This window comes from Microplitis demolitor, chromosome 5 (assembly GCF_026212275.2).
Source record: "Microplitis demolitor isolate Queensland-Clemson2020A chromosome 5, iyMicDemo2.1a, whole genome shotgun sequence".
Classification (NCBI taxonomy): domain Eukaryota; kingdom Metazoa; phylum Arthropoda; class Insecta; order Hymenoptera; family Braconidae; genus Microplitis; species Microplitis demolitor.
In genome coordinates this window covers 11,071,151-11,099,134 of record NC_068549.1, presented here as the reverse complement: position 1 = coordinate 11,099,134, position 27,984 = coordinate 11,071,151, and the positions used below count along the sequence as shown (strand labels likewise).

At 28.8% G+C, this 27,984-nt stretch overlaps 3 protein-coding genes and 1 long non-coding RNA gene across 9 annotated transcripts in view; 2 read left to right on the top strand and 2 right to left on the bottom strand.

Annotated features, from left to right (window-relative positions):
* LOC103570400 (acetyl-CoA carboxylase) overlaps positions 1–12,010 on the top strand; it is a 46,255-nt gene extending 34,245 nt beyond the window's left edge. For all 5 annotated transcript variants that reach the window (XM_053739650.1, XM_053739651.1, XM_053739648.1 and 2 more), the window contains 4 exons: positions 3,660–3,783; positions 4,122–9,852; positions 9,920–10,200; positions 11,272–12,010. In XM_053739650.1, the coding sequence (XP_053595625.1) occupies positions 3,660–3,783; positions 4,122–9,852; positions 9,920–10,200; positions 11,272–11,889 (6,754 nt within the window). In that variant the 3' untranslated portion in view covers positions 11,890–12,010. The remainder of the gene's footprint in view (positions 1–3,659; positions 3,784–4,121; positions 9,853–9,919; positions 10,201–11,271) is intronic.
* LOC103570399 (SID1 transmembrane family member 1) lies at positions 11,815–15,803 on the bottom strand. Its single transcript, XM_008548114.2, has 11 exons — positions 15,736–15,803; positions 15,520–15,635; positions 15,224–15,414; positions 14,853–15,154; positions 14,617–14,767; positions 14,478–14,561; positions 14,085–14,396; positions 13,468–14,020; positions 13,103–13,371; positions 12,818–13,027; positions 11,815–12,728 (listed from the first exon to the last, which is right to left on the bottom strand). Exons 3-11 carry the CDS (start codon positions 15,398–15,400, stop codon positions 12,441–12,443), a joined length of 2,346 nt encoding a protein of 781 aa, XP_008546336.1. The 5' UTR covers positions 15,401–15,414; positions 15,520–15,635; positions 15,736–15,803; the 3' UTR covers positions 11,815–12,440.
* A 272-nt stretch (positions 15,804–16,075) lies between these two features.
* On the bottom strand, positions 16,076–18,653 carry LOC103570402 (26S proteasome non-ATPase regulatory subunit 13). Its single transcript, XM_008548119.3, has 5 exons — positions 18,467–18,653; positions 18,269–18,382; positions 17,853–18,179; positions 16,652–16,984; positions 16,076–16,560 (listed from the first exon to the last, which is right to left on the bottom strand). The coding sequence occupies exons 1-5, from the start codon at positions 18,580–18,582 to the stop codon at positions 16,293–16,295; spliced, it is 1,158 nt and encodes a 385-aa protein (XP_008546341.1). The 5' UTR covers positions 18,583–18,653; the 3' UTR covers positions 16,076–16,292.
* Positions 18,654–21,095: 2,442 nt separating this feature from the next.
* On the top strand, positions 21,096–26,445 carry LOC128667865 (uncharacterized). 2 transcript variants are annotated; one of them, XR_008403780.1, is made up of 4 exons: positions 21,096–21,389; positions 21,515–21,768; positions 25,120–25,347; positions 26,029–26,445. It is a non-coding gene; the product is annotated as an uncharacterized LOC128667865 (long non-coding RNA). The 2 variants fall into 2 exon arrangements; XR_008403781.1 differs by lacking the exon at positions 25,120–25,347 and having other exon boundaries at positions 21,097–21,389.
* The last annotated feature ends 1,539 nt before the right edge of the window (positions 26,446–27,984 follow it).

The window sequence follows — 27,984 nt, the reverse complement described above, 5'->3', positions numbered from 1 at the left end:
TGAATCGATGTGTGAGTTTTCTCATCATTTGCTCCACTCTTAACTCTTACAGTTATGTATAGCATGCGTTCCACAATTTCGTTTTAGATCGTACAAACTTTCTTTTACATAAAATGACATTTTTTTTCTTCCCGGGAAAAAATGATCAGACCTGATCAGACATGAACAGGCATGAGTATTCAGGCCTGATCAGGCATGTTTAGGTCTGACCAGGTATGTTCATGTCCATTCGGGAAAAAAAATTATATATAAAAAATGGCCCTATATAGTTATATATAATTATGTATAACTATATTATATTATATATAATTATTGCTATAAAAATAACAAAATAAAAAATTCGGGCGTGTGCAGGATTTGAACCGTGGAACTTGCGCTCGAAAGTTTAACACGCTACCCACTGACCTAAGAGATTTAGTTGAAAAGTAAGTTTCGTATGAACTTTAAGTAATAAAAATCTTATATGTGATAGATTCTTGGCCAACAAAATTTTATATCTATGAGCAGACATGAACAGGTATGATCAGGCCTGATCAAGTCTTATTTCAGACCTGATCATACATAAACAGGCATGATCAGGTCCAATTTCAGGTCTGATCATAGATGAATAGGCATGATCAGGTCTGATCATTTTTTCCCGGGTTAACTATGCTAGACTCAGGGGTGAAAAAAAAAATTATTTTTTGCCAAAGTTAAAAAAATCATAATTTTAAAATAAAAAAAAACACCGGTCTGAAATTTTCAGGATCTCTTAAGATAGTTTGAAGGTAGTGTAGTAAAAAATTTGAGCCCAAAATTTCATGTCGCCATACGATTTTGACGGTTTTTGAAAATTTTAAATTGGAAAGCTTTCATTTTTTAAAATGTTTTTCCAACATATTTTTTTTTCAATAGCCCCAAGTGTCTTCTTCAAAACGAAACCAAGACCATTTCTTTATATCTCATAGTTTTCGAGATATTCAAAAAATAAAGTTGAAAAATTAGAAAAATAGTAAAATTTTGAATAACTTTCACAAAAAATTGTTCTAATTTTTTTCCTTTGGCAAATCTCTGTTTTATGGTAAAAGAAAAGTTTTGACCAAATTTCATCCAAATTAAAAGGGGTCGATTCCAACTATTGGTCGATTTGACATGGACCCATGTATGTATAAATTTTTTCACCAATAACATTTTTGGAACCTATTCGAGTGAATTAGATAGAAAATGTTACAATTTTTGTAAAGTTGTGTCATGAAGACAAATACAATAGTTAGATTCTTATGAAATTACTAATATTCATTTTCGTAGGATAGAAATTGTTAATTTGTAAACAATAATATTAAATAATTTTGTCAAAATATACATTAAAAAATTGTAAGTATGAAAACACTCAAAACGGGATCCGAAACATTGTTTTCGAGCTCAATGCAGAGAGTAGCAGGAAGTTTAGCAACTGGCCCGCAGGATCAAGTTCTTAGCAAATTTGTTTGTAGATCATTTTGGTGTATTGGAATGATTACCATAATATTATGGTAATGTTGACTTCAATATTACGGTGATCATTACGATATCGTTATGGTAACGATTCCCATAAAATTATGGTAGCCATTAGCATATATTATGGTAATCATTACTATGCATTACGGGAACTAGTATCATAAAATATGGTAATGGTTACCATAATTTTATAATAATGGTTAACATAATATGATGCGAACGATTACCATACTACTACAAGAACAATTACTATAGTGACATAGTAACGATTACTATAATTTCATAGGAACTATTCCGATGTATAGGAATGAAGCCCATATTAATAGGAATGATTACCATAATTTGTATGGTTGCTGTTCCTGTATGATAAATTTCTCTCCGTGTACAAATTGTTTCATTACTCCAAAATCTTAAAATTCTACTAAGTTATAATCATTAAAAAAAAGTAATTGGATCCACTATTTCGACATATATTTTGTAAATGGAAAATCTTCGACTCGACCGAAAGCACTTAAAATTGAAATTAAGAGTTGAAATTTCCCAGGAATTTTGATTTCGATGGAAACAAACAAACTCTAGTCTGTCAGCGCAGAAAAAAAAAATTGTTCATTTCAAAAGATGAACGTAAATATATATATACATATTTTTTATGACTGAAAGTAATCAATTATGTCTTGAAAGAATGTTTTTTTTATTAATTAATTTTTTTATTAATACATTTATATATATAATGCCTTAATTGATTATTATGGAATAATCGAACAACACTAGTAATGCATTTTTACTGTATTGGTCCTTTATTCCATAATTGCGGTAAGATTACAAATTAACTTTCGTTATAAAAATTAAATTAGCTGGTATGCTGGTACCTCAAGAAGCTTGACTTTCTCATGTCCAACGTCATAAAAAGTTATAAGAAGGGGAATCTGTTGTCACGAGGAAAGTTTTGCTGGATATCCTGACAGTATTTAACATTCTTTCCACCTATCTGTTTCTTTTATTATTTTAATGATTTTATTAGTTTTTATGAATTAAAAACGATTGTTTTGGATATTAATAAGCCGACAAAATATTTGTCCGTTACTAAATGTGTGTTGGATATTTTCTAAAGTTCTCCAAATTATTAAGAACAAATCTAGATTTTTCAATTGATTGTTTAACCGTATTTCGAATTTCTTATACATATTGGATATTCTTAATAATTACTTTATCATTTGATTATTCATCATACACTATGAGAAGAATAAAAAGATTCGTTTTGGCTCAAACCAACGCAAAAGATATAACTTGGAAGAGTTCTGATAATTTCTGTACTGAATCTACAAATGGTAACAATGAAAAGAATGATTATAGAACATCTTTCGAAGGCTGTGATGCAGTATTGATCCCAAATGAAAGTCCAAAATCTAATCTCTCAGTGTCACCGACATCACTTCAGTAATTTCATTTCACAATCATTTTTATAGAATATAATTTCATTGATAAAAAAATTTTTTTTTTAATCCAAAATAAGTATAATATGAATAAAAAAATGTTAATTAATATTGATCTTTCAGGATAATTTTTTATCTTTATAAATTTAAATATATTTGAATTTTTTGTCGTTTGAAAATATTAAAAAAAAAAAATTTTCTTTTTCTTCAAATAAAAATGTAATTAATCTAACTATAAAATAATAAATTATTGATTTTTAATAATTGTAGGTATTAAGATTTCATGTAACATAAACAAAATTATTTTATTTGCCTATGATGACTCAATATGACCACAGATTTTTCCAACATGTATAAAATTTCTGCCGATCAATTTAAATTGCTGTAATAAGTTCCATTGAAAGTAGAGTATTGACATAACTTTTTTTTTTTATTCAAAATTTGTCCCAATAATTTTTGGACAGTACTAGTTTTTGCTTAATAATAATCATCTAAAATAAATACTATTTTGAAAAATTAATAAATTAGAAATTAACTAATCAAATACAGAATCGGAAGTGAAGAAAGTAGTATATAAAATATTTTTGTTTAATTAATTGGTTAACTTTCTCTATTGCGTCGTTTCAGCGGTGTATTGCATTGTTATTTAGTGCGTTTAAAAATTTTTCAACTTCAATAATTTTTATTTAAATGTTAAAAGAGACCTTAAAAAATTTAGCGTAATAATATTTTGTTTCCTTTTTATTACAGGCCTAGCATGTCGCAGGGTACGGTAATGATTATGACGCAAAATCGTTTACAAGAAAAAGATTTTACTGTTGCTACGCCTGAAGAATTCGTTCACCGTTTTAATGGTACCAAAGTTATTAATAAGGTACATACTTTTTTTTTTTTAAATAAAAAATTTTCATATATAATAATTATTATCACTAATTTGAATTATTATAAATTCTATTGATGTTTTGTTGAATTGAAATTTAACGTTTGAATCCAATGTGCTGTATTTAAATTTAAAATTATCCATACTGATCAGTTAAACGTCTTTAAAAAAATGAAAACATTAAATTATTCAAGTTTTATAATCAATGCTTAGTTTTTTTCCATTTAAATGACTTTGAACCTTGTACTTTGTCTACCTCAATATTACTTTATAATGTAAGCTAATATTTAAATGAATGGAATTGTGATGAGTATTTTAAATAATTTTTACAGATTCTTATAGCAAATAATGGTATAGCTGCAGTAAAATGTATGCGTTCAATACGAAGATGGTCATATGAGATGTTCAAGAATGAGCGAGCTATAAGATTTGTGGTAATGGTAACACCTGAAGATCTTAAAGCCAATGCGGAGTATATAAAGATGGCTGATCAATATGTACCTGTACCTGGAGGAACTAACAATAATAATTATGCCAATGTAGAATTAATTGTTGATATTGCTTTACGTACTCAAGTACAAGCTGTTTGGGCAGGATGGGGTCATGCATCTGAAAACCCTAAATTACCAGAGCTATTGCATAAACAAGATATCTCATTCATTGGACCATCAGAGCGAGCAATGTGGGCTTTGGGAGATAAAATAGCCTCTAGTATCGTCGCTCAAACTGCTGACGTTCCAACATTACCATGGTCTGGATCCGAATTAAAAGCTCAATACAGTGGTAAAAAAATAAAAATATCATCAGAGCTTTTTAAAAAAGGTTGTGTATCAACAGTAGAAGAATGCATGGCAGCTGTCAATAAAATTGGATTTCCTGTTATGGTAAAAGCTAGTGAAGGAGGTGGTGGTAAAGGTATTCGTAAGGTAGAAAATGCTGAAGAATTACCATCACTTTTCCGTCAAGTTCAAACCGAAGTTCCTGGATCACCAATATTTATAATGAAACTTGCTAGATGTGCACGTCACTTAGAAGTTCAGTTACTTGCTGATAATTACGGTAATGCAATATCTTTATTTGGTCGTGACTGTTCTATTCAGAGAAGACATCAGAAAATTATTGAGGAAGCGCCGGCTGTTATTTCAAAACCTGAAATATTTGAAGAAATGGAAAAAGCCGCAGTAAGACTTGCTAAAATGGTAGGCTACGTTAGTGCAGGAACAGTAGAATACCTTTATGATACCTCAGGATCTTATTATTTTTTAGAATTAAATCCTCGATTACAAGTTGAACATCCATGTACCGAAATGGTATCAGATGTTAATTTACCAGCAGCACAATTACAAATAGCAATGGGTTTATCCCTTCATCATATTAAAGATATACGTTTGTTGTACGGTGAAAGTCCTTGGGGCGATAGTCCAATAGATTTTGATCAGCCACAGCATAAACCTCATCCTTGGGGACATGTAATTGCCGCACGAATTACTAGTGAGAATCCAGATGAAGGATTCAAACCAAGTTCAGGTACAGTTCAAGAACTTAATTTTAGATCATCAAAAAACGTCTGGGGATATTTTTCTGTTGGTGTATCTGGTGGTCTTCATGAGTTTGCTGATTCACAATTTGGTCATTGCTTCTCATGGGGTGAAGATCGTAATCAAGCACGTGAAAATCTTGTAATTGCACTAAAAGAATTGAGTATACGAGGTGATTTTCGTACCACCGTTGAATACTTAATTACATTGTTAGAAACAGAATGTTTTCAGACTAATAACATTGATACCGCATGGTTAGATGCTTTGATTGCTGAACGTGTAAAAAGTGATAAACCAGATGTTTTACTTGCGGTAACTTGCGGTGCTCTTCATATTGCTGATCGTACTATTAATGCAGCATTTACTGGATTTCAAACAAGCTTAGAACGAGGTCAAATTCAAGCAGGCAATGATTTAAATAATATTGTTGATGTTGAATTAATTAATGATGGTATTAAGTATAAAGTTCAAGCAGCTAAAAGTGGTCCAAACAGTTATTTTCTTGTAATGAATAATTCTTACAAAGAAGTTGAAGTTCATCGTCTTTCTGATGGTGGTCTATTACTTTCACTTGACGGTGGAAGTTTTACAACATATATGCGTGAAGAAGTTGATCGTTATCGCATTATTATTGGCAATCAAACATGTGTTTTTGAGAAAGATAATGATCCTTCTCTTCTACGTGCACCAACTGCTGGTAAGCTTATAAGTTTTCTCGTTGACGATGGAGGTCATGTAGAGCAAGGTCAAGCGTATGCTGAAATTGAAGTTATGAAAATGGTTATGACAGTAACAGCTAGTGAAGCAGGAAGTGTATTTTATGTTAAACGACCAGGCGCTGTTTTAGAAGCAGGAACATTAATTGCTCATTTAGAATTAGATGATCCATCTTTAGTCACAAAAGCACAAGATTATACAGGTCAATTTCCTGCTCCTGTTGTTCCTGCTATACCAGAAAAGTTGAATCTTCTTCATTGTAAGTACCGTGCTGGTTTAGAAAATACATTAGCAGGTTATTGTTTACCCGATCCTTATCATTTACCACGATTACGTGAATTAATTGAGAAATTTATGAATTCATTAAGAGATCCTAGTTTACCACTTCTTGAACTTCAAGAAGTTATATCAACAATTTCCGGAAGAATTCCAGTATCGGTTGAAAAAAAAATACGTAAATTAATGACACTATATGAACGAAATATTACATCCGTTTTGGCACAATTTCCAAGTCAACAAATTGCTGCTGTTATTGACAGCCATGCTGCAACTTTATCTAAAAGATCTGATAGAGATGTATTTTTCCTTACAACTCAAGCAATTGTTCAGCTAGTTCAACGATATAGAAATGGAATTCGAGGGCGTATGAAAACTGCTATGCATGAGTTATTACGACAATATTACACAGTAGAAAGTCAATTTCAACAGGGTCATTATGATAAATGTGTTTCTGCACTTATTCAACAGTATAAAGACAATATGGCTATGGTAACTAATACTATATTTAGTCATAATCAAGTAACAAAGAAAAACGTTCTTGTTACAATGTTAATCGATCATTTATGGGCAAATGAACCAGGTCTTACTGATGAATTAGCTAGTACCTTAACTGAACTAACAAGTTTAAATCGTGCTGAACATTGTCGAGTTGCTTTACGAGCACGCCAAATACTTATTGCTGCACATCAACCGGCTTATGAATTGAGACACAATCAAATGGAATCAATTTTCTTATCAGCAGTTGATATGTATGGTCACGATTTTCATCCAGAGAATCTTCAAAAACTTATTCTGTCAGAAACATCTATCTTTGACATACTCCATGATTTCTTTTATCACACTAATCGAGCTGTTTGTAATGCTGCTTTAGAAGTTTACGTAAGAAGAGCTTATATCAGTTATGAATTTACTTGTTTACAACATCTTGAACTCTCTGGTGAAATTCCTTTAGTATATTTCCAATTTTTATTACCAAGTAATCATCCTAATCGTCAAAATCAATCACTAATAAATCATCGAACTGGTGCAGTTGCAGCATTTCAAGACTTGGAACAATTTAGCCAGTATGCTGATGAAGTTTTAGATCTTTTAGAAGATCTTTCATCACCGAATTCTATTTCTGCAAAAGTTCTAGAGGCTGTTGATGCTGCAGGCAGCGAATCACGTCATAGTACGTCAATTAATGTATCACTGAGTATGGCTGAAACTGGTGGGCCAGCAGAAATCGGAGAAAAATCAGCAGAACCAGTTCATATTTTGAGCATCACTGTACAAGATAACGGTAATCAAGATGACGCAGCAATGGCAAGACTTTTTGGTGATTGGTGTGCTTCAAATAAAGAAGAACTTGTATCGCGTGGTATCAGACGTGTTACTTTTGCAGCTCTTCAAAAACGTCAGTTTCCAAAGTTTTTCACATATCGTAACAGAGATGGATTTGTTGAAGACAGAATTTATCGTCATTTAGAACCTGGTTGTGCTTTTCAATTAGAGCTTAATCGAATGAGAACATATGAATTAGAAGCATTACCTACATCTAATCAAAAAATGCATCTTTATCTTGGCAAAGCTAAAGTTGCAAAAGGCCAACAAGTTACAGATTATCGTTTCTTTATACGTTCGATAATTCGTCACTCAGATTTGATCACAAAAGAAGCAAGTTTTGATTATCTTCATAATGAGGGTGAACGTGTTCTTCTTGAAGCAATGGATGAGCTTGAGGTTGCTTTCTCTCATCCTCTAGCGAAGCGTACTGACTGCAATCATATATTTTTAAACTTTGTACCTACTGTAATAATGGATCCCGCACGAATTGAAGAGAGTGTTACAAGTATGGTCTTGCGTTATGGTCCAAGGTTATGGAAATTACGAGTTCGTCAGGCAGAAATTAAAATGACTATTCGTCCAGCACCTGGAAAACCAACATCAACCGTACGTCTTTGTATTGCTAATGACAGTGGTTATAGTATTGATTTACATTTATATACAGAAACTACTGAACCTAAAACAGGAATTATTCGATTAGAATCATACAGTTCAGCCAATTCCAATAGAAGGCCTGGTCCTATGCATGGTATGCCAGTTTCTACACCTTATTTAACAAAAGATTATCTTCAGGCAAAAAGATTTTTGGCTCAAAGTGTAGGAACAACTTATGCATATGATCTTCCTGATATGTTCCGTCAGGAAATTGAAAAAGCATGGATAAAATATTTTGAAGAACGTCCATATATAGAAAATCAATCAATTCCTAGTCCTGTAATGGACTGCGTAGAGTTAGTTTTAGATGGTGAAAATCTTGTTGATCAAAAACGATTGCCGGGTGAAAATGATGTTGGTATGATTGCTTGGAAATTGACAATTTTTACACCAGAATTTCCATCAGGCCGTGAACTTATTCTTATCGCAAATGATGTAACACATTTAATAGGTTCATTTGGACCTCAAGAAGATCTTGTATTTTATCGGGCGTCTGAACGAGCAAGACAACTTAGAATACCACGAGTATACTTTTCAACAAATTCTGGAGCACGTATTGGACTTGCTGAAGAAGTTAAAGCATTATTTAAAATTGCATGGGAAGATGATTCAGTACCAGAAAAAGGTTTTAAATATATATACTTGACTCCAGATGATTATGCTCGGTTATCACCGCTTAATTCAGTAAAAGCATCACTTATAGAAGATGCTGGTGAGGCACGTTATAAAATTACTGATATCATTGGTAAAGACGATGGTCTTGGAGTTGAAAATCTTAAGTATGCAGGTTTAATTGCCGGTGAAACATCTCGGGCTTATGATGAAATAGTTACAATATCTATTGCAAGTTGTCGTGCAATTGGAATTGGGTCATATTTAGTACGACTTGGACAACGTGTTATTCAAATTGAAAATTCTCATATTATTCTTACTGGTTACCGTGCACTTAATGCAGTTCTTGGTAGAGAAGTTTACGCTAGTAATAATCAACTGGGCGGAGTACAAATTATGCATCACAATGGTATATCTCATGTAACTGAACCAAGGGATCTTGATGGTATTGCTACAGTTTTGAGATGGATAAGTTTTGTACCAAAAAATAAAGGAGGGTCTCTACCAATTATAACACCAGCTGATCCAGTTGATAGAGAAATTGGATACATTCCAACAAAAACGCCTTATGATCCCAGATGGATGCTTGAAGGTAGAAAGAGTACGGTAGATGCTACAGTATGGGAATCAGGATTTTTTGATTTTGGTTCCTGGGAAGAAATAATGAGGCCATGGGCTCAAACTGTTGTAACTGGTCGTGCTAGATTAGGTGGTATTCCTTGTGGTGTTGTCGCTGTCGAGACTAGAACAATGGAGATTCACTTACCTGCTGATCCAGCAAATCTTGATTCTGAGGCGAAGACAATATCACAAGCTGGTCAAGTTTGGTACCCGGACAGTGCTTACAAAACTGCACAGGCAATTAAAGATTTTAATAGAGAAGAATTACCATTATTTATTTTTGCTAATTGGCGAGGATTTTCTGGTGGTATGAAAGGTAAATATTGATAATAACTAACTAACTAATCAGTAAATATAATCTTAATTCATATTTTCTTTTAAAGATATGTACGAACAAATAATGAAGTTTGGAGCATACATTGTTGATGGTTTAAGAGAGTACAAAAAGCCAGTATTTATTTATATTCCACCGAATGGAGAGTTAAGAGGAGGTGCATGGGCTGTAGTAGATCCTACAATAAATCCACGTTTTATGGAAATGTTTGCTGACAATACAAGTAGAGGAGGAGTTTTAGAGCCAGAAGGAATTGTAGAAATTAAATTTAAAACAAAAGATATTTTAAAAACTATTCATCGACTAGATCCTGTTATTCAAATTTTGAAGGTAAATTCTTATCAATCACAAAATATTACTTAATAAAAATTTATTATTATTATTATTATTATTATTATTATTACTATTATTATTTTTTTATTTATTATTGTTAACAGTGTATAGTATTTTCTGCCTTTTACACTTCTTGCCTTTAATCGCAATTACTACCTTTTCCATTCCCTCCTCTTTTTTCATGCGGCTGTGGCCTGACTTGTGCTTATACTGTACTTGACCATTACGGTGATACCCTACCTCCCACCTTTGGCTGTGGGAGTATAGGGGCAAGGGAAACCACAGAGAAATCCATTGCCAGTACAGTTCGGTTTGAGTGAGGCTCTAGTGATCGATAAACTTCCCATTTTACCGATCACTAGATCCTCATCTCGCGCCTAACGACCAGAGACCTCCGATCGAGCTTAACGCGTGGCTAAGCGGTCACCCATCCAAGTAGCAATCATGCTCGATGCTGCTTAGCCTGGGTGATCGCCCGAGCCACTCGAGAACCGATCGGCTGCCTCTGTCCCCTCCTATTATTACTATTGCTATTATTTTTACTATTATTATTATTACTATTATTATTATTATTATTATTATTATTATTATTATTATTATTATTATTATTATTATTACTATTATTATTTTTGTGTTAAATTTAATAAAACGATCAGACTTTTATATTATTTAAATGAAAGAACAACGGCTTTACTGATCTACTTAATTGACATCAATTTATTTTTCGGGTAACGTTTCGTTAATGGTAATTAACATCATCAGACCCATATATAATTTTGTTGATGTCAATTTTTCTAATAATTTAACAATTATTTATAAAATTTATAATATATTTGAGGTTATATATGTTTCTTTGGTAAAATTTTAAGTTAGTATGAGTTTTTATAAGTGCTGACAATTTTGTTTTTAATGTTTTTATTTATCGACAGGTTTTTTTTTATCCATTATTAACTTCATAATTATTATAATGTTAATATTGTTATTACAGAATTTTATAAATAATTTCTTGTCTATAAAATTGTGTCATTATCATTATCATTAATTATTTATTATTATTATTTATTGTAGGAAAAATTGTCACACTCATTATCAGCAGAAGAACGAGCGAAAATAGAAATGGAAATTCGTTCAAGAGAGCACATACTAGAGCCAATGTATCGTCAGGCAGCTGTACATTTTTCAGATCTTCACGATACACCGGAACGTATGTTAGAGAAAAATGCAATAAATGATATAATACCATGGCGAAAAGCACGTTGTTTACTTTATTGGCGTTTACGTCGTCGATTGTTAGAAGAAGAATTCAGAAGTGATATTTTGTCAACACAACCAAGTCTTGATGTAAGGCAAGTTGATGCAATGTTGAGACGTTGGTTTGTTGAGGATAAAGGTACAACTGAATCTTATCTTTGGGACCAAGACGAGAGTGTAGTTGATTGGTTACAAAACCAACGTAATAATGAAAATAGTCTTGTAATGCATAATATTAATTGTGTAAAACGTGGCGCGGTAGTTACCCACGTTAAAGATTCTCTTGAAAAGTGTCCTGAAGTACGACTTGAAGCAGTACTTGAAATTGCTCATCGACTTAGTTCTGCAGAACGAACTGAACTTCAACGCACTCTAGCACAATTAGAATCATCACCAGTTCAAGAGCACCACAATGACTCGAGTGCCTCATCGTAACTGTTTTTACGATAATTATCATGCACACACGAGTACCTGTTGAATAACAAATTCAAAAATATTCTTCAACAATTAAATTTATATTTTTTTTTATCTAATAAACTTTTTAATCTTTGTCATATCTTCTCGTGAAAATGCCATAAACTTAACAATATTTAATCTCACCATTTATTTGTAATTAATCTTTTTTTTTGCCTATTTTTACTTGTTATTGTAAATTTGTGTGGGCATATTGTAAATTATGAAATCAAGATTTAAACCGTAAAAATATTGAATAAATTTGATAATGCTTACAATACATTGTTCAGTAGTGGAACAATAGATAAATATTTATTTTTAGATACAAATATGGTGTTTCATTATAGTTTGTTATTGTTATCAAGTGCTCATTAACCATTAATGTAAAAAAAAAAAAAAATGAGGATTTATAATTATATAAAAATTTATTTATAACTAATCAACTATATACTGCCACGAAAAATGTTATGAATATCACAATAAATATTAATTATTTTTTCATTATAAATTATAATTTAACGAACTTTTTTAGATTAAAAAATAGGTATTTGACTTCTATGAGTATCTTCTAGATCGTCATCAAGTGTCAATAATACCATAAATGAAAAGAACATTGCAAGAGCAGAAAGAAAGTGCCAGATATCATGAAAATCAAAGAAATTTAATAATTTACATGGCATATTAAAGTGCCGTGACTGTGCCGGTAATAATGACCATGAGACTGATTTGTTAATAAAAAAATAAAGAGCAAATCCCCATGTTATAAATGACAATACTATATAACACAATGGTTGAAATAAAATTCGTTCGCGATAACACACCTGTAATAAAATTTTTTTAATTATATTTTATTGACGTTTTTTTTATTATTATTATTTTCTGCAGTATATTTTTTAAATTAAATACTTACTTTCATAACAATATAAAAAAATGTATAGAGAAGTAAATTAAGCATGAGTACAGCTAATAAAAATGTTGCGAAATCTTTTTCATGATGCATATTACCCAATACAGCTATTGCAACATTACAGAAATTTGCAATTACAAGTAATATCAATCTTCCAGCGTACATTGGTCTTAGAAGATGAGTAACACCAGCTCGTGCATCATGTTTGAATGTCTAATGAAGTGATTGAGCAGTAGATAATTAATAATAAACTCATAAATGAACAAAGAAAAAATTATGTATACTCACCATTATTACTCGTTGAGTTAAACCTCTATCAAATTTCCATCTACCCATATAATAAATTTGAGCCGTTAATAAAAGACATATTAATAAATGTAAAATTGTGAAAATAATCCAAAAATAATCAGAGCCATTTAATACACCAACAGTTCCCAAAAAAATCATTAAAGCAAGTACTGCAAAAGTTACTGTAGCGCGAGCATTTATATCGGGATGTCGAGTTTGATAAATTTTTACCATACATAGTACAGAAATAATATACATAAAACTTGTATCTTCAAATAAAAAATAATTTGGTTATAAAAAATTTTTGTTTTACTTGATTAATCATAAAATTTATAAAAATATTTAAAAATAAATTTTATAATTACCAAATTGAAAATTAGTATGATTTGGACACACGTGATAACAAGCAGAAAGTAATCCTTCCATCATAAGAGCTGTACCTATTGCATAAAATAATCCATAATGTTGTGGGATACCATAACTTTTTTTCTTCTCTTCATGTTCAAGATCGTTTTGCTCTCTGACGTACGTCAAAAGAATAAACAGTAGACCCAATAAAACATAAGCGAAATTTGAGAAGACATGATTAAAATCGGAAAACCCAAAAAATGGATGTGAGCAAAGGAAGTTATAATAACACAAGTCTTGATTTCCAGTAACGTGCAAAACATTTTGATAAGTCGCGACTAATTGAACTACAGGTAAAGCATAAAATACCGCTATTGTACCAAGATAATACAAGTAAAGTCGTGATTTATGTCGAAGAATCTTTGGATCTTTTCGAGCTAAATCAGATACAGCCAACACTCTTTTTGTACGAATTATTTCTTTATCTGAAAAAGCATCATCTAACATGTCTATATCATCTTCATCTAATGATGAATCCTCGTCAAGGGTATCATCATAACGAGGACCAGCCTATAAATTATTATTATTAGTATTATTATAATTTTACTTTAACAATAATTAAATTAAAAATCACCTCTTCTATTTCAGGAGTAAGAAGTTCCTCTGGTCGGGGAAGAGTTTCTGACTCGCTTGTTAATTGTCGACGTAATTGTCGGCGGAGACGAACATTGTGCGTTACAACACCAATTATGTAACAACAACAAAAAGCTATTCCAATAATCAAAGCAATCGATGCGGCTTTTATACCTTCTTTTTTTGTTATATTAGGTGTTATTGATAATTTAAATTTTTTATATCGCATTATTGATCCTATTTGACCAACACAATCTATGTCATCCCCTTTCAATACAAGCACCACAAAAAATCCATTTGGATAAATTTCTTTCTAATAGGTATAAATATTTTTCTGTGAATTAATTTATATAGAATTATTTAAAAAAATAATAAATAAATTAATCAGACTTACGGGGACTGTTATACCACCTAACTGTGATACAGTTTGCCAGTATCGAGAAAATTGAATATTTCTTTCTAAATCAAAAACTGGACACTGTAATAATAATAATAATAATTTAAAAGAAATTTTAATAATTGTTAATACATACAGTTGTGTCTTGTATCGAAACAGTCATACACGTATCACTTTCGGATTCAATTTTCATTAAAACTGATCCACTTTCAACTTGATCAGAAAAATTATACCCATAATATCTTGGTTCAGACGGAGATATAGTTACTTCTCGACTCTCTCCCAAACTTAAAAAAATAATAAATTATATGACTAAATATAAAAACATATTTTTGCACATCTCAAACGTTAATTTTTTATTTATAAACTTACGTCAAATAAAAATCATTTTCTAGTACAACAGTAAGATTAAAGTGTAAAGGTAATTCACTACTAGTAAAAATACTGACAATAACATTATCAATATCCAATTCAATTTCATTTAATTGATTGTAATATTTTGATGAACATAGTGTTCGGCTAGTTTTATTGTACCATAGTGGATTAGTATTTTTGCTGTCAATCAGTAGTGGTATTTGCCATGATAAAATACCTTTTTTTTGTTTTACAACAACTAATAAAGGCTTTTCGGAAGTGGCATTACTTTGTACATTTATTCTCGCCGTATCATTATTCTAAAAATAAAATAAAATGAAATAACAAATTTAATTATTTATATATTATAAATTATTATTTACACTTACATCTGTATCAGGGTAAAGAAAGACATACTCTAGTGATGAATTTATTACTTTTATATTTTGATCTCCATAGTTTGCTGTAATAACTTCAGGATTAAGTGATGATATTAAATTTTTGGAGGTAACATCAACTGCTCCAACCAGAAAAAATAAGCTGGTGAGCATCAAGAAGATATACATCTTGATAATTTAACCTATTACAAAGGGACATAAATATATAAGTATATATATTGATTTTTAAAAATTACCATTTAGTATTTATAATAACTATTACAGTATATTAATTGCTTAATAATTACCATTCGAAATTTAAAAATGAATTAACAAATAAACATGTCAACATTATATATTTTTGAGTGAATAAGAAATAATTACTCCTTTTTAAACATTATTTATATATAGATAAAATAAGAGACTAAATTGATGAAAAATAATTTTATTAGTATTTATTACTTATTATTTTTTCACACACTATTATTATTATTTTTTTAAATTCAATAGTGAATTATAAATACTTTTACTCAGAGTTAATTTGTAGAGAAATAAGATATTGTATTAACTTATACAAATGACATTTATGTCAGCTGACCGAGTAAACATCCGACTAGAAAATACTAGTTGGATTAACGAGACAATACGATTCGGATATCTTCGGGTTTGCAGTACAATGTTCGGGTTCAATGTTACTTGATGTTATCCCGTTTTTTTTCTTTTATACACCTTAGACACAAAGCATTGATAGTACGATATATTTTTGATTCAGAATACAAAACTGCTGATGAATAAATTTTTATAAAAATATAATTATTTCTATAAATACTTATTTTAATAATTAAAATTAAAAAAAGAAATAAATTATTTTTTTAACATTTTATTATGAGAAAAATTTTCAATACATCAAAATTGGCCATAAAACATTTTTGCTTCATGATCTGTTAATATTAAATTAAGTATTGAAATGAGTTTTAAGCTCGAGTACTTTAAGATGTTAGTATTAAGTTATTCGATGAAGAAAAAAAAGTTTCACAATGAATGAACTGCATTTATTAATATTAAAAATTATATATTTTTATTAAAGAGTTAAGATTTCTGTTGCACGGGATTCAAGTAGATTTTCCATTGTATTTACGTCTTTACACCAATGATCTAGTTTTTGAACCATACTAGCAATTTGAGTACGATCTAGTACACGTGGTTGAACCCAAGTCATATTGACAGTGCCTGCTACCTGATCAATAGCACCACGAACAAGACCTTGAGCAAGTGCTTTCATAACTAATAATTCAACTTCATTGATTGGTAATCGAGTCTCTTGAGAAATTTCAGCAAATGTAAGTTGACTGATATTAAAAAAAAAAAAATTATAATTACTATTATTACAATATAACTTTAATCATAACCAATTATATCAGTAAATATGTTGATAGTTACCGATTATTGGCCTGTCTTTTAAATGTCATTTCCATAAGACAAAGAAGTGAGATTTTTTGCCTTAGTTTTAATTCTTGTGCTGCTAAATCGGCTACTTTAGCCCATTGTGACTTTAATTTTTCTAATGCCACAATGTCACCAGCATTAAATGCTTGAAGAAGATCAACAAGCCAAGAGTTTGGTGTACCTTTGAGTGATTGTAACACTGGATGAGCTAATAATTCACCGATATTATAAACTCCGTCTCCTAGAAGAGCAGCTAGACCTAAGAAAAATGCGTGCTGCTCTTGTTCTTGTTTGGTTAAAGTACTTAAATCAATACAGCCTAGATATCTAAATAAAAAAATATTTTTTATAGTAAAATCTTATTTTATTCAACACTAGTTTTATTTTTAAAATATATTGTCCAATACTAGTTCAGGAACCTTAAAGGATTGGATCGCCTAAACTCTCATTTTGAAAGGGAAAAATCATAGAAACTGTGAACCGAATTTCAAATCAAAATATTGAAAACTTTCTAAGTAATAAATTTTCAAAGTCGAAATCACAAATTAATAAACAATAGATCATATCTATAACAATTATTAACATTTTTGTATGGTTATGCGCATATTTTCGAGGCAATAAAAAGACGCTTCTTTTGAGCGGTGGCTGAAATCAATAGCTCAATTTGTACAAAATTTATTGCAAAAAAACTTTTTTTTACGAATTTGTAACTCCTAGAGAAAAAATTGTAGCGACAAAAAGTTTTTTTTTACAATAACTTTTTCGCAAATTCAGATATCGAGCTCAGCCAGAGCTCACAAGAAGCGCTTTATTCCCTAGAGAAATATTAATAATTGTTATAGACATGATCTATTGTTCATCAATTTGATTTCAACTTTAAAACTTTATTACTTAAAAAGTTTTCAATATTTTGATTTGAAATTTGGTTCAAAGTTTCTATGATTTTTTCCCTTTCAAAATGAGAGTTTGGGCGATCCAATCTGATGAATAGTTTTGATTTTAGAGCTGTTTGTTTACGCGGTCGTGGTGAAAAAATCGGTTTTTGTTTACAAAAAATAGTCGCACAGGATTTTTTCCGGTAACAATTCTTTTTCGCGTTATTTATATTATTAAGAACGACTCTACAAAACTTCAAAACGTTTCAAATTTATCCACCTCAGCACGCATCTGATATCCTTATTTGACTGGACTATACCTTAGTGCTGTGCGATAATATTCGGCATGTTTTCCTTGCAATCGATATAATCTGCTAGCTAAGAGATAAAATCTTCCATGAACTGTAGTAATACCATCAGCGTTATCAAGCATTGTCTCAACATCATCGATTATTTTTTTAGTTCTATCTTCATCATGAAGTTTATCCAAAAGAATTTGTCCTTGTAATACTTTACATAATGCAATTGCTTCATTATTATTGGTTACTTTAGGCTCAGTTTTTTCTAAAAATTCAACAGCTTCTTCTTTATTTGTAAATTGTTCAATAACATGGGCTAATATCTCCACAAAAGATAAAGCATTTATTCTGAAAATAAATTATTACATTTTATATAGTTTTGTTTTTAAAGGTCATGGTATTTTTTATAACAATCAAATTAACTGTAAAATTCTTACTTATTTTCGAATGTTGATAAGAAATTTTTATACAATTGTACAAGACTGTCGCCTTTGTGGAGTGCTGGATGCTTGACAAAAGTCTCTAATTTTAAAGTAAGCTGGTGCCAAAGCCTAAAAATTACCCATCATATTGTTTACTGGTTACTTAACTTAACTAGTATTATTATTATTTCATGTAATGCATAAGTTACTTACTTTTTATTATAAAGCTCTTCTAATTGAGCCCAATCAGCGGCTAATTCTTTATCTGTGACATTTTGTCTTTGATTTAAAAATGTATTAACATCTTTAGACGCTGAAGCGACTGCCATGTTTATGTATTAACTAACGATGACCGGCACAATCGTCGAAACTATCTGTACATACCGTTGCGTACCGTGTATTGTGATATCTTATCGTGGTTTGTACGAGCGATTAAAGCGACACCGCGTAGACTACGAGATAAACAGGATTCCGCGGGATTATTTAAACATATCAATACTTAATTTAATAATGTAATATACTCAATCCTATTTTATTTGTAACGTATTATATTTTTGGGAATTTCCAAACCATTTATTTAAGCTAGGCCCTGGTGGGAGCCAGAGACGTCTCTTCCCGGAATGTAGATTAAAGGGTAATTTACATGAAAGGAAAGCAGCAGACGTATACTGTAATCAAAAATTGATTATTCAAATAGATTTAATGTAAAATTGAATTAATTACAAACTTTGGTCTATAGAAAACGTTATACAATACTGGCTAATATTTCTTGAGGGGTAGCATAGAATCGGTAAAAAAAAAATGTCTCAAAATAAAAATGTATATGACTACTTTCATACAAATGTAAAAATATAAAAATAAAAAGTTGTAAAAAAAAAATTCAATAATTAAAAATATATATATATTAATAAAATGTAAAATTATAAATATGTATTGTAAAATAAGTAAATAAAAAAAAATCCCTATAAAAAATGTCTCTCTATTAGAAAATCACTAATAAAAATATTGTTATGTCCTCAACAGCCTCAGGTGCCTCCACCTGTTAATTAATTAGTAAACTCAAGATATATAAGAAACGCGCATTTAAATTCCATTTGAAATAATATATTAATATCCTACAACACTTATTGCGTCTTAACAATATGAAGTAAATAAATTAAATCACAAATCGTCGTGGCACATACTCATTAAATTATATATTTTTATTATAAGAAAGTTAAATAAATAGATGGATAAACTTTATTTTATATTTAGAGAAACATAAATACAGTTTGAGTGGTCTTGGAACGTTTTCTGTCACCTGATACTTAAAACCTAAACAAAACACACGCATAAAAATCATGAATAGGCCCTTGTTCTAAAGTTAACAGTAAATATGGTTATAAACAAATACATACTCTATAAGCAAACAAGAAAAGGAAATATATAATAAATAAATCTTATTTATAAATGAAAACCATATCACAGGAACTTAACTATTATTGTTAATATATATATTTTTATATTAAATAAAGAGTGATTCATATAATAAATGAATTAATAGAAATATTGAAATATAGCATTAGAATAATTATAATGATGTTTCACGATAAATGATAATGTCAATTGTAACGAATAACTAAATATAGAATAATTATAGAACACACCTCTGATAGTCTAGAATATTTAACCGAATGATTGTATCCAAGTACGGGAAAATAGAATATAAATAATATAAGTAATAAGAAGATATAGAATGGATAAAGTAAAGAACGTAAATGTATAAGCTTATATCTCCAATTCGTATTAGTAGAAAGTATAAATGTATAAGTATAATATTTAGTAAAGAACATAGATATATAAGTATTTATACATATAAGCATGAGTGTGAACATGAGAGTAGTGGGGAGAAGTTGGAGAGTGGAGGTCCGAGATCTCTCTGCCGTCTGATGTAACTTGACTTCTCTCCGAGAACTCTTTACGAATACAACTGTTATTACTGATCAAGTTTTATCCATACTTTATAATAAAATTCAGTCTTCAGATAAAAGTTATTTTATCAATTACATCTATCCTTAATCATAGTTAAATTATTTCATTAAATAACAATCATAATCATCATCATCGTAGTAAACAATAAATTTATCCACTGTTTTCAAATTCAAAATTTGGTCCCGCGTGACAACGAACTGCCCACTGTCCAGGAGGTGGCGTCAGCTCCGATCCTAGTAACCTCCCAGGACATAACAATATGGTCACTATTTAAAAATTTCTAAATAATTTTAGTGTGTATATTAAAATATGAATAATTAAAAAAAACTAAATTAAAAAGTCAATAAAAAATGATTACTATAAAAAAAAATATATCTCTATATAAATTAATTTATAAAATTTAATTTCAACAAATAGAAACATAAATAATTAAAAAAAAATAAAATTAAAAAAGTATAAAATCATTTAAATCTATTTAAAATATACTCTGTAATTAAATAAATGAATAAAAAACGGAAGTAATTCCAAATATCACTAAAAAAAAATTACTATAAAAATGAAAAATCCTACAAACCAACATTTGCATAACCAAACGGATCCGTGACGATTTGCACAAAACTAGACTAGTGTTGGTAGCTGGTAGTCGTAGGCATATAGTACAAGTAGGGACTAAGAAGGGAGAACTAGACGTCATATAATAATACAAGTGCTGCCATCCAGTGTTTACATGTTATAGATTAAAAATATTACTAACTATAATTCTTGTTACCGAATAATGTTAAGATAAAGTAGAGGGTTTATATTAATGTCACGTTTTTCTGAGAGATGGCAACTAATCCTTGAAATTGACTAATTTACAAAATTATTTAGATTTTGATGTATTAAGGTATATTGTAACTCTTTTCTGTTTTTCATTTGAAAACAAAACGATTTGATGGTCAAATTTGATTAAATAAATAATAAATATGTTGAGAAGACATTGTTAATGATGTGTTAATAAAAAAACAAATTTTCTCTAAGTAATTAACATAATGACTTAATGGTTACCTTTTTAAATATAAGTAGTCAAGTTAATAAATCTTAAATAGTAAGATAATTATAATTTAACAATTTTGTAGGCGTTAATGTGGAAAATTTAGTTTTAAAATTGATAAATAATGTGAAGGTAAGTAGATAAATTAAATGAATTGCATGATTTTTTTTAAGTATTTGATGGTAGAAACATCAATGAATATAATTTCAATTAATAATAAATTTTGTAGTTATCTTGACAAATGAAAAATAATAAAGTTTTTCAGATGCCATGATGATGAACAATATCATTTTGTTAATTAAAATATAGCTGCTATAATAAAAACAGTGAAATGACTTTCTTGGCTAATTTAAACTAACAAAAACATGTTTAAGGTTAATGCGATTAATTATGCAAATTATATATCCTCTATTCCTATGCAAAAATTTATATTTAAAAAATGACAATACAAGTGAATGTGGATGTAGCTAATGATACGGAATTTATTTATTTTGAGATGAATGAATAAAATGTAAGTATAGTAATATTAAAAAATGCATCTTTAAATAAATGTATGACTTGTAAAATCATTGTTTCCAATTCCATTATTTTCATTAATTGATTTGTTGGAAATTTAGAAAATTTTGGAAGTCTGCAATAGTAACACTTATCCATACATAAAATACTTTAATAGAAAAATTCATTTCAAATAGTTCTCATTTTAATGGTTAGTTTGACTGATAATTATTGTTAAGTTAAAAATTCAATTTTACTGGAATGTATGTTCGGAATATGAGATGGTAAATTGGATGCGAATATTTAAAGGAGAAATTTGTCGTAAATTTTATCTTGTTTTGTATTACATATATTTCACTTTTCATCTAGCCACATTTGAAATTAAAATCGTGTGTAGGTGTAGAGAATACTTTAAAAATACATTATATTTTGTCTGGGATAAAATGATAGAGTAAAAGTTATTGAAATTTTTTTTCTTCTAACCAAATAAACTTACTGTATAATAATCTATATCGAAACATAAAAATTGTTAATTCAGTAGCAGCCTAAAAGTAGGCTGGAAAACTTGAGTTGATTCGAATCGAAACGAAAAGACAAGTTTACCCCGTTACTGTAGAAATGCTTGGCAAAAGTTATTTTCTGAGTTGGGGTATAGAAATGTTCTCGGCGCAAATTAAAGATTTTCACAAATTGTTTGAAATGAAACCCGTTTGAAAGTATTGGAATGCAATGTCCATGATACGGTGAATTTGGTTCTATGAAGTGAGAATTTTATGATTAATGATATATATCGATTAGCAATAGCTGCGAATTCTAAAAAAGCTAGTGAAAAATCTAGAAATTCTGATTAAAGTTAAATAAGAAAACAAAACCGCATATGTAGTCCATTGATTCAAAATTATCTGCTAAAAGTTTACTCCTTAGCACAGTTTCTTCGTAATGAAAAAAGTTTCAAGGTATATAATAATCTTATTAAATATCAATATTTTTAAAAATTCTACAATGTTTTTGTGCAGTGAAAATTAAATATATTAATGAAAAATAATAACTGTAAATGCGTTAATAGAATATCAATAGACTATAAATCCTCATTCAGGCTGAAACAAACCAAAGTCCGTTCTAACACTTTCAAATTAGCTGTAAACAATTCGTACACCACTTAGCATTCAAAAATGATCAACGACAGAAATAAAGCTTTGCAGAGATTGTCCGTCATGCAAATCCTGTAAAACTATATAATTTATTTATTATATTTGAATATGTATCAAAATAATAGGATTTCTCAGTCATTCAAGTTGACCATTCCGTGGTTATTAATGTATATTGAAAAATAACAACGGCAAATTTATAAACAACACATATATTGAACTGAAATTTACAAATGATGGAACCCGCAGATACTCTAACAAAAAACTATCAAATTGACGTCAGTAGTCTAACAATTTTTTTGGCGGTCAAAAATATAATTTGTTGGAGTTTTATATTTGCACAGTTTGTTCGTGGTAGGAATCGTCTATAAATGCATACTTTTTATTCCAAACATGAACATTTTTCAAAATATCAGGATTTTCTGTTCATTCCAGCGAAAAATTTCATGTTTATTGATCTCTATCGACAAATAACAACAGCAAATTGACGAACAACACACGTATTGACATAAATTTCACAATTCAATAGAATTCGAACAGATTCCGAAAAAAAACTACCAAATTGACTTCAGTAATCTACCAATTTAGTTGGCGGTCAAAAACGAAATTTGTTGGAGTTTTAAATTTGCACAGTTTGTTCGTGGTAGGAATCGTTTATAAATGCATACTTTTTATTCCAAACATGAACATTTTTCAAAATATCAGGATTTCTTTTTCATTCCAGCGAAAAATTTCATGTTTATTGATCTCTATCGACAAATAACAACAGAAAATTGACGAACAACACACGTATTGACGTAAATTTCACAATTTAATAGAATACGAACAGATTCCGAAAAAAAACTACCAAATTGACATCAGTAATCTACTAGTTTATTTGGCGGTCAAAAATGAAATTTGTTGGAGTTTTATATTTGCACGGTTTGTCCGTGGTAGGAATCGTCTATAAATGCATACTATTTATTCCAAACATGAACATTTTCCAAAATATCAGGATTTCTTGTTCATTCCAGCGAAAAATTTCATATTTATTGATCTCTATCGCGGGACGTTAAAAAAATTGGTAACTGCTATCGAAAGCATTGGTAGCGGCTACGGATTGTTTCGGTCACTGTTACCGGAATAATGCGTAGCTGCTACCGATTATTTTTTTCTGTGCATTAGTGCAAAGAATATTATAATTTATGAGCTTATACTCTGGTTTCTTAGGTGCTATGCGATATGTTTATTATCATATTTCATGAGCATTATAAACTGTTACTTTATCACCATAGTTAATGTTTTTTTATTTTCAACTAATTTTTGCACACCTCAATCGTTATGAACAGTTACGTACCTCTAATCCCGATGATTATCACTGCTCTTATCATTACGATAGCACCTACAGTTCTTATCGGAGCTTAATGAAATTTTCTACAATTATTCTATAAGCGATTATCTTGATCAGATTCGAAGATGGGCTGAATCGATTGATTAGTTTTGAAATTATGGTTGTTTGGAAAAATCAATTGTTATTCACTATTTAAGTTCATATAACATTAAAACTAAAACTGATAAACGATTCCAGTAAAAATTATCTTAAAGCTTGTTTGATATGCTTCAATTTATGACCTTTAGCTTTATGTTTTGACCATTTCTTTCAATAATTTAATAGCCTTGAAAATTCTAATGAAATCAAAAAATGTTGAAAATATGGTTTTCATTTCACATAACTTATACATGTCCCATTATAATTTAGTTTCGTCAGTTGTATTTTATTGTGCATAAAATAACCTGTAAATTTCACAACTATTATGTATTTAAAAAGTATTTATTTTATTACTTTTAATGGTTCGTACGTACCTGTACGTCTGATAATTATATCTGATCTTGTCATCGTAATAGTAATTACAATTATAATCTCATACTAATTAAATTTTCTATACTTTGCTTATGTGAAAGTTAGTTTGGTACATTACCTATATAATGTTTAGTCAAATCAACTATCTGAAGTTCTCTATAAAAAATTAGTCGTTCTCTTTTTTTACTCTCACTCTTCGAAAACGAGCCTAATTTTATATCATTACTATACACTAATGTATATCACAAGATATATATGAATGTATGAAATTTTTTGAACATTTTTTAAATAATGGGGATTTAAGTTTGATTGATAGTTGACAAAATAAAAAAATAATTAATTAAATTAAAAATATTTTATAAATTTTTTTCTATTATAGATTCTCCTTATACTAAATTGGCCCGTGTCAGCCAAGTACAATCTATCATCACTAAGTGATTGATAATTTGGGAGGAAAAAAAAAAAAAAAAAAAAAAAAAAAATGAGAATTTAATAAGATAAACTTATCCTGTAACCGTCATACACGACCTGAAATATTTCCACAAAATAAAACAATACTCTAATGAATACTTCAATTAATTCGAGAAATTCATTGATATTGAAAAATGTAAACAAATATTTTTATTTTACCACGACCCAAAATACATTTTCCCTTTTAAATATACTCTTGCCAAAAATTAAAGAAACCAAAAAATTCTTAAAATTTTTTAATCATTTTTGCAAAGCTGTAACTCCGTGAAAAATGATCGTATTAAAATTGAAAAAAATAACATTTTGTAGCTTAAAATCTCTTATTTTGGTGCATTTTTATAAATAATTTTTTAGAGCTATAGCTATTGCGCAAACATAAGAAATATCGCGAAACAAAAATTTTTAAAATTTTATTTTCCAAAGAGTCTATGGGCCGTGGAAAAATATTTCCAGATAAAACAATGCATGAGCCAGTTAGCGAATTTATTTTGCTGCAATCTGTATTTTTTTAGAGATTCGTACAACAACTTGTCGCTAAGATATCAGCCGTCAAACGAAAAATGATCCTTTTTGTTTTGACAGTCAATATTTCAGGTACTAATGATCGCACAGTAAATTGAAGATCGGCGTTAAAAATTAGAATAAATTTCTTACAAGAGCCTTTCATCATTTTTAAAAAAAAAATTTTTTTATTTATTTTTAACACTCATTAGAAGTAAATACAAAAAAAAATACCTTTTTTTGAGTTTTTCCGTAAATCAAACGTTATTTTGTAAATATCAATGAAAAGACTAATGTTTCTAATTTCTTTTTTTAGCTTGATGTACCCCCAATAACCCTGTAAATTTTTCAATTGATGTATCGAACCGTTTTTTTCGGGGTGATTAAATAAAGTTTTGCAAAAGAATTGAAGGAACGAGTTTTGTTTCTTAAAAAAAGTAATCATCATCAAAATAAAAAAATTATTTGTTTTGGACTTTTCTTATATTTTTACGTCGGTTACTCAGTAAATGTGAAGAAAAGAGAAAAAAAAATCTGTGTACCGGTAAACCCTGCAGACCAGCCCCAAAACTTCCCACTGTTTTTGAGCTCCTTGAGCTCGAAAACATAATTACTTGAAAATTTTTCGGCTCTTCGAACTCAAAAAACTATTAGACCGTCAAAAACATGCATTTCTCGCGTGGCTCTGATGAAAACTTTATTTTTGAAAATTGGACCGAAACCAATAATTTTCTTTTTTTTTTAATTATCAATTTTCATAGCGGTAAGTTAAAAAACAACGATTAAATCTTATTTTTTTAAATTAATTTCGTACCTTAGAAAAAAAACTCATATCAATATTTATTTTAAACTAAAAATTGAAATTTTAAAGAAAATTTCAATCTCGGACAACTCTCAAAAACCGACCAAAATTACACAACTGTATGACCTATTTTTTTGTAGGTTTATTTTCAATTTACATTTGAAAGAACAAAATTTTCTGAATAAAAATACACTTATTCATCTTGAAAAAAAAAAAAAAAAAAAGAAAAAAATCGATGAACCGTTAACCGTACAAACCAACTTAAAAATTTCATACGGTTTTGGAGCTCGAAAAGATGTTTTTGAATACATATTAAAAAAAAAAAAAAAAAAAAAAATTTCAATACCCGTTTTAAATTAAACAGTACACTTGGTGTTGAACTCGTTTAAGAAGTAAAGAAAAAATATCTTTGAATAATTAAAGAAACAAAAATTAAAATTAAAAGAATTAAAAATATTATTAGCTTAAATTATTATTTACCGTAAGATAAAAATTTGAAATTCAATCAAATTTAAGAAGTTAACAAAACATTTGAGTGAAACATAAATTCGATTAAAATATTACAATATTTGTAAATATTTACTTAAAATTTAAAATAAAAATGGTTGATAAAATAAATGATGTATCATTTTTTTTTATTTTAATAAACAATCGTTTTTTTATGGATTTCATAATTTTTTACATTTTTTAATAAATATGAAAATTTTAATTGCCCCATTGGTGTTTACAAAATTTTCAAATGCCATTAAAGTAATCTAAGAGGTAAAACTACAATTAATAAATTGATATATTTTGCTCGTTGCATTAAATATCACGTTATAACTATCACCAAATTGTTTATTTTTGAGAAATGCATAATATTAGTCACAAACTTAATGTATATATTAAAGTAAAATATATTTACGACTGTATAAATAATACAATTATTTAGTTATAATTTATATATACATATATATGTACATATTATACGATTTAAAGAAATTTATATGTCAATAAAGATTTTATTTTTTATTCCAAAGACGTTAAAATACATAATTTATCGATAATGTTATTTTTTACCAACATTGAAGTTATTTACTTTGATTATAATTTCCACTATAAATACTACTACATTAAGTATCAATTGATACTTCTTTTGAATAAATTTAAAAAAAAAAATAATAATACTATTATTAGTTATTTAAACAGTTATGTTCACTTTTATGGCATATAAACAATTTATATATATAATGTTTTATTTATAAGGATAACTACAAAATGTATGTATCAATTAAAATTACTCGTCAATACAACTACAACAAAAAATTAACTCGTAACAAACTTCTCATCAACTGACTTTGACATTATTTATTTATAATACATTTTTTATTGTATTAGTTTAGAAGTTATTTGTCATTTTTTTAATAAAAAACTTTTCACTTTAACAACTACAAAATAATTATGTTATTTCATTATTTAATATTATTGAAA

Coding starts and splice junctions, on each gene's coding strand:
- LOC103570402 (XM_008548119.3), bottom strand. CDS start 18,582: ATGGCAGTCGCTTCAGCGTCTAAAGATGTTAATACATTTTTAAATCAA. Junction 18,180..18,268: donor TTATCAACATTCGAAAATAA/GTAAGAATTTTA, acceptor ATTTATTTTCAG/AATAAATGCTTTATCTTTTG. Junction 16,985..17,852: donor TATTATCGCACAGCACTAAG/GTATAGTCCAGT, acceptor TTTTTTATTTAG/ATATCTAGGCTGTATTGATT.
- LOC103570399 (XM_008548114.2), bottom strand. CDS start 15,400: ATGTATATCTTCTTGATGCTCACCAGCTTATTTTTTCTGGTTGGAGCA. Junction 14,562..14,616: donor TTTCGATACAAGACACAACT/GTATGTATTAAC, acceptor TTATTATTACAG/TGTCCAGTTTTTGATTTAGA. Junction 14,397..14,477: donor TAGGTGGTATAACAGTCCCC/GTAAGTCTGATT, acceptor TATACCTATTAG/AAAGAAATTTATCCAAATGG.